The sequence below is a fragment of the Lissotriton helveticus genome, chromosome 3_1 (assembly GCF_964261635.1).
Source record: "Lissotriton helveticus chromosome 3_1, aLisHel1.1, whole genome shotgun sequence".
NCBI lineage: Eukaryota > Metazoa > Chordata > Amphibia > Caudata > Salamandridae > Lissotriton > Lissotriton helveticus.
The window spans coordinates 1,799,333,642-1,799,340,027 of NC_136061.1; the positions used below are offsets into that span (position 1 = coordinate 1,799,333,642).

Consider the following 6,386-nt stretch of genomic DNA (forward strand, 5'->3'; position numbering starts at 1 on the left):
TCAGACTGTGTAGAAACATGCATACAGATTCTAACTCTATAATTACCTACGGATTGCAAACAAACATGTTGCCATAAATAGCTCCTTTCTGCATGTAACTGCACAGCTAGTTAAACAGAGCAGAAGAAAGACAATCACCTTTTTGTTTTCAATCTTTAAACAGTCCCTCTAATTAAGCTTAGTGGCCTGACCTGCATTTCCCCTCAGCTGCTGGCTCTGGCAGCAGGCATTGTGACATCAGAACTCAACTGAAATAGGTAATTACAGGTAAGCACCAATGTAGCATCACAAGTAGCCTTTTATATAACTGATAAAGTACCCCCTGCAATACATTATAAAGATATTGCAATTCACCGAGGAATTTCATCTTCATTTAGAGGAATGACTCCGAAGGCCAAGTTCCTTTATAAGGTTATGAAACTACCATGTGACTTGCAAAATCATTATCATGTGCCCCAGGCAATACTTTATCCCATACAATATATGTACACCGTCACCATTTCCACAAACCACTGAAAACCTTGGTGTGTAGCTCTTTCACATGAAAGAATGAGCATGTTGGCAAACATGAAGAATAAAAATAAAACCTATAGTGCAAAATGAAACACATCAAAACCTTGTTATCTATTTGTTGCAAACAGATCTTAGAAACATTCAATATTAGTCAGGTTTTAAAAAAAGAAATTGCTGCAGTAGCTCAGTAGAAATATGCATAAAGATTCTAGCTTTTCTCTGTCTATGTATCGCAAACAAATAAACATATTGTGTGGTCCTTATTGTAAGCTACTGAAATAGAGCAGAAGAAAGAACAGCAACATTCTGGTTGCTGCTTTAAACAGCTGCTTCATTTATGCTCTGTTACCCGACCTGCCTTTCACTTTGGCTGCTGTCTCTGGCAGTAGACATTGTGACGTCAGAATTCAGCAGTTATAACCTGATAATAGTTCTGATATCTTTTCTTTATAATCATTGACTTGGTATGTTACAAGTCGACAATTATGAAGAAATTAGTGACTGTCGTTTATTATACTGGAGTTGCAGAATCCCATATATTGCATGAATAGATCTCCAGGTGACAGCCTTGAAAATGTTTGAAATGTAAACATTTCTTATTCACTTTTTACCCTCAATGAGCTTCTGATCCAAGTAGGAACCTAATAGTGTCGGACAATATAGAGCTATATAATGAAATACCCACTTAGAAAGGAATCGTTTAGAAAGGGCTAACTTCGTATGAATGGACCCACACTTAACAATGAGCCTTTGGACTTTTTAGAATCTTCAGTCCTATCCAGACAGACATGAACGACCCTTTAACATTAATTGAGCACAGATATCCTTCCACGCTACAGACACATCTGGTTTATTTAAGCGTTGCCCATAAAATATTACAGAGATTTAAATCAATGAAGAAAACATGTTTCCCATTAAAAATGTCCCAGCACAATGACAGCATCAAAATACAGCATTTTCATCAGTAGTTTTACAGCGGCAGATTCACTATTTTCAGGCCTGTATTTGATAAACAGTGCACACTGAGGCAGACGTCCAGATGTAATAAAAATGAGGGCAGTTCACTAACAGTTGTTTGAAGGCCCTATTCAGATTAAGCAAACAAATACATTCATCTTTATTGGATTTTGTTTGAGGCTTGACATCTGCAAAATGCCACCCTGATCTGACACCTCTCCTGAGTTTAAATAATTTGTTTTGTATTCATACACTGTAGCAAGACTCATGATAACAAACAAACTTCACATCCCGAAGAGAGCTCGGAATCATAATTATGGAAGCTTTGTATTGGAGGCGATTGAGATTGTGTGCGTCACTCCAGTGACTGAATAACAAAGGGATTTGTATCCATAATCATATGTTTACAGCCAAAAATGGCAGAGTTCATACCTGCTCGGTAATCACAGAAGTATGCCTAGCAGATGTAAATCCATTTACTACTCGGGAAATGCACGCCACGACTGGGTGAAATGATCCTGCAGTAACACCCAACTGAGGGAATAGGAATTGGGGCCTTGTGGATTTAGGAGCAACCACAACTATGACAGTTTTACGACCCTTTCCCTCCCTGGAAATGCGCTCGTGAAAAGGCTGGAGTAAATCCCTATGCAGCGTGAGAAGGGGAGCACAACTCTCCCAGACATCGGGTAGATGCAGAGAAAGGGGCTTCTTCATTGACAAAAAATGATTCCTCGTGGAGAAAAAAGAAAATAATTGCGAGGATTTTATTAACTGGGTGGAATGCTTTTTATGTGCTCTACGAAATCTTTAGTCACAGCAGGCACTCTGGAAAAGGAAAGCTGTGAAGGGTTCTTTCTGTACCCTCTGTTAGCCGCCAGCTCCTGCAGCATTGAGGCCATCAGCTGCAGTGAGACCAGGACTTGCAGGGGACACAAGGTTTGCAGAGACAGGACAGGTGAGGCGGTGACCCAGAGGTTGAAGGGGGGCCTCAGACCAGGAACTGCAGGGGACCCAGGGTTTGCAGGCAGGACAGGTGAGACGGTGACCCAGAGATGGAAGGGGGTCCTCAGACCAGGAACTGCAGCACGGTTTGATGCAAAGCAGAAGGCAGAGTTTTTTGTGCTGGGAATTAAAAACACTGGTTATACTTCTGGACAATGTACTTATTAGTACCATTAGGTAGTTAGGGGTTATTTAGCACTCAAACTATATTTAAAGTAATTCAAGAAACCCTGTGTAATATGATTATTATGGAAGCTAAGGTAATATGTGAAAACATGTGTACTGTGCAGACTGCGTTTAAAGTGACCGTGTCTACAGATTGGGGCTAATATAAGTAACCTTGTTTACTGTGTAATAATCTGTGATCAACGTATTGTAGGCAACCGTGTTTGTATTAGAATAAGTGGTCAGTTTTTACTACTCCTCCCGTGCATAAGGTGATATGCGTAACCTTATGTTGGGAATACTTGCTGTGAGCGATCGTAAGGTTGTAACGGGTGACAGGTGGGAAGCGGGAAGCAGTCCTGGAAGGCGTCGGTCGCCTGTGTGATGGGTGAGGTTTCTGGATGCCCTGTAAATGGGGCTGGTGCGTGAGAAGGTGCTGATTGTAAAAGAATGCTGTATATAAAGGCCGCCAAAGGAGACGAGTGTTCACACATAATACGAGCATCGGCTGAGTTTGGGATCCAGATGTGAGTGGGAAGTGATGACTGTGACGTCTCATATGAAGGTGGGCCTGTTCGAATTGCTGCGTCATGTGACAAGAGTATCGAAGATGCAGTGATGGCAGAAAGTGTAAGTGGAGGGATGTTCTCGATTCCAGCTGTGGCGGGGGCTCCTGATGTGAAGTGAAAGCCTAAGGACTCTACTTTTTTTCTTTCCTTTTAGTGTTCTTCGTCTCGCTCTGTTGACCCGAGCACTGTCACCGTTAGGATGCCTGCAATTGGCATTTCAGGTACAACACATTGCTTAAATATTGTGATACATTGGCTGTTTTGTAGCAGCTGCGCACCAGTAGGCTGCATTATGTAAATTAATGGCTGTTGCTTTTTGTTTGTGGTCTGTGTTAATGTGCAAAGAGGTGTGGATTTATACACTATTACATATATTATGTGTGTGCTATTTTGCTCCATTTCTTTATGTGGTCGGCGTTGTTGTGCAGCAGCAAACGTCATTGTGCATCTTTAGAATACATGTTATATGTTTTTTTCTGTTGCCCAATGGGTGCCTTGGGGTCCTGGCACCTTACGGTTCGGGTTAACTTAAGATGCACTGGCAATGTTAAAATACACGTTTCTTATAATCTGCAGGTAGCAGTCAAAATTATCTTGTGCACCCAGGATGCCTTCGGCTTCTGACAAATCACAGTTAGCAATAGGGCAACTGTGAAGTTTTACAGGATTTAAATTCAGATTTAACCAGTAAGAGTTATGTTTTTCTGCGGCTTGAGTCTCTCTTGACCAAGTGGCGACTCTAGATAGGGACTACTAAACTGCAGAGGGAATTTTCAATGATCAGGATCACTGGTTCCTGTTCAATGGTTACCGGTTCCATAACTGGTGTAGAGCTTTCTAGTAGTATAATTCCAAGTGAAAGAGGCATTTAAAACGTAGAGACAATCCACCCAGGAAAGGAAGTATTTTCCTAGGCAAATGCCTGAATAAATGCCGAAGGCTGGTTGCATTATTCACTTCAATTGTCAAAGGAAAAAATGACTCCTCTTTGTAGCTATTATTTTAGCATAAAGTACATGTACAGTGTAGTTACAGTTAGGTCAGAGTTTTTAGAGTGATTTTTGTTTTGCCAATAACTTTGGTGCCGTTGACCAATCTTTACAAAACATTAACAAAAATGTCCATCGAGCTCAGGTCTTTCCGGAAAAATTTTGGAGTGATCCTCCAAGTGGGGACCAAAAAAAAGGAAGGCCCCACAATGTTAATTTCATACGTTACTCCAGATAGAAAGATTTGGTTGCAGGTACAGAAAAAATGGCTCAACAGAATGACACCAAATTCGTTTTCTCGAACAGTGCATTTAAATTGATGCTTGTGGTAGTGATGAAGGGGGTTACAAAAAAATAGTAATAGGTGGTTGGTCCAGCGAAAGTCACGCTGGAGTCCCGCGGCTGTCCCACTGTCCCAAAAAGTAACAATAAAATAGGGCCCGCTGATTGACAGAGTGGGCCTATTCTCCAGTGCAATTCCGTTCATCGGTTTGGACTGCAGGGGTGTTTAAATAGTTTATAGGAATTAACATGGTAAATGCACTTTTTTGACCCCCATTTTTTGACCAATGCTTGACTGATCACTTCGAAAATGTCTATGCACAACAAGACTCACTTTTTTAGGGAAACTTTCTTGAAGATTCGTCAAACAACACCATAGATATATCCAAGTCAATAAATGCTTTTTCTATAGAAGCATGATCCTAACTACAACTGGCCACCGCCAGTAGGTAGTATATAAATATACACTGAAAAAACATAAACCTTAATTAGACCGTAACTCCCGTCCATGCCATTCACAGTGCTGTCATCAATGATGCCCTTTCAGAGTCATCAGTTAATGCATTATTGATGTCATAGAACATTTTATGAGTGATGTAATTTGGGAGGTGATAACAAGCAGTGCATGGCGAGGCCATGAGTTATAGTTTATTCAGTTAACTATGACTGGTGAATTTCAGTGTCTTTTTTTAGTTTAAAATGTTATGTTGTAGCAGACATTTTAACTTAACTATAATCTCATTCTAATCTTTGATTTTTTTAAGGGAATTTTTAAGGGTTTTTAAACATGTAAAGCAAGATATTATTATCCAACCTAACTATAACGTCACTTTAACATTTGTTTTTTTTACAGTAAAGTTTTAACATAACGTAAGATTTTATTAATATTGTTGGAAATGGCCCTTTTTGCAGGGTTATCCCCAAACTTTTGCTTCTTCCTCCTTTATTTTTCCTGACCTGTGGTTGTTGGCTATAGGACTCTGGGCACTTTACCACTGCTGATCAGTGCTAAAGTGCATATGCTCTCTGCATAAATTGTTATTGTGATTGGTTATCCATGATTGGCATATTTGTATTTTATCAAAACAAGGGAGGAAGGAGAAATGATCAATAGATCAGCGGACACCATTTACCACTCAGAGGAGTGGAAGGTCCAGTCACAGCGTGTGCCCGTATCATATTTGTATTACCAGTAGGTCCCTAGTAAAGTGCACTGACTGTACCAGGGCTGGTGATTCAAATGCTACTAGTGGGCCTGCAGCACTGATTGTGCCACCCACATGAGTAGCCCTAAAATGGTGTCGTCTCAGGCCTGCCACTTGAAGTGCCTGTGCGCAATTGCTAACTGCCATGTTGACTGGGCAAGTGCGCCCACTTACCAGTCCCTAAACCTTCCCTTTTCTGCATATTAGTCACCCCTATGGTAGGCCCAAGGGCAGGGTGCATTGTTGGTTTTAATATTCTGTGTTTGAAATACCACTTTTAGAATGAAGGTATTTTCTTGCCAAACCATCCAAGCCTGCCTCTGCTAGGTTGTGCATTCCTTGTCTGGAGTTTGAATGACAGGGGCTGGGGGATTCCAGGAGACTGGGTGAGTCAGCACAGGGCTGAATAGAGGATCTACATGTAGATGGGTGGGAGGAGTTGCACCTGGGACCTGAACAGGGCTGCGCCTTCCCTCCACAATGCTGGCTCCACCTCCTGTGGTACGTCTGATGTCTCTGCCCTGCACTGTGAAAGGAAAGAAGGAGTCATGTAAACAGAGTGCTCCAGGACTGACCAGAAATGGTTTGGACTAGGCAAAGGCCTCTTAGCCTTCAGAGAACAAAGAGAATATCGGTATAAATACTGGGGCCCAGACCCCCAGACTTTAGATAATCCTGGAATCAAGAAGGAACCTCTGACA

General features: G+C 41.4%; 1 protein-coding gene across 1 annotated transcript in view; it reads left to right on the top strand.

Annotated features, from left to right (window-relative positions):
* LOC144824319 (uromodulin-like) overlaps positions 1–3,847 on the top strand; it is a 236,733-nt gene extending 232,886 nt beyond the window's left edge. The window contains exons 9-10 of the mRNA XM_078683437.1: positions 3,364–3,430; positions 3,786–3,847. Coding sequence (XP_078539563.1) covers positions 3,364–3,430; positions 3,786–3,847 — 129 coding nt within the window. The remainder of the gene's footprint in view (positions 1–3,363; positions 3,431–3,785) is intronic.
* Positions 3,848–6,386: the final 2,539 nt, after the last annotated feature.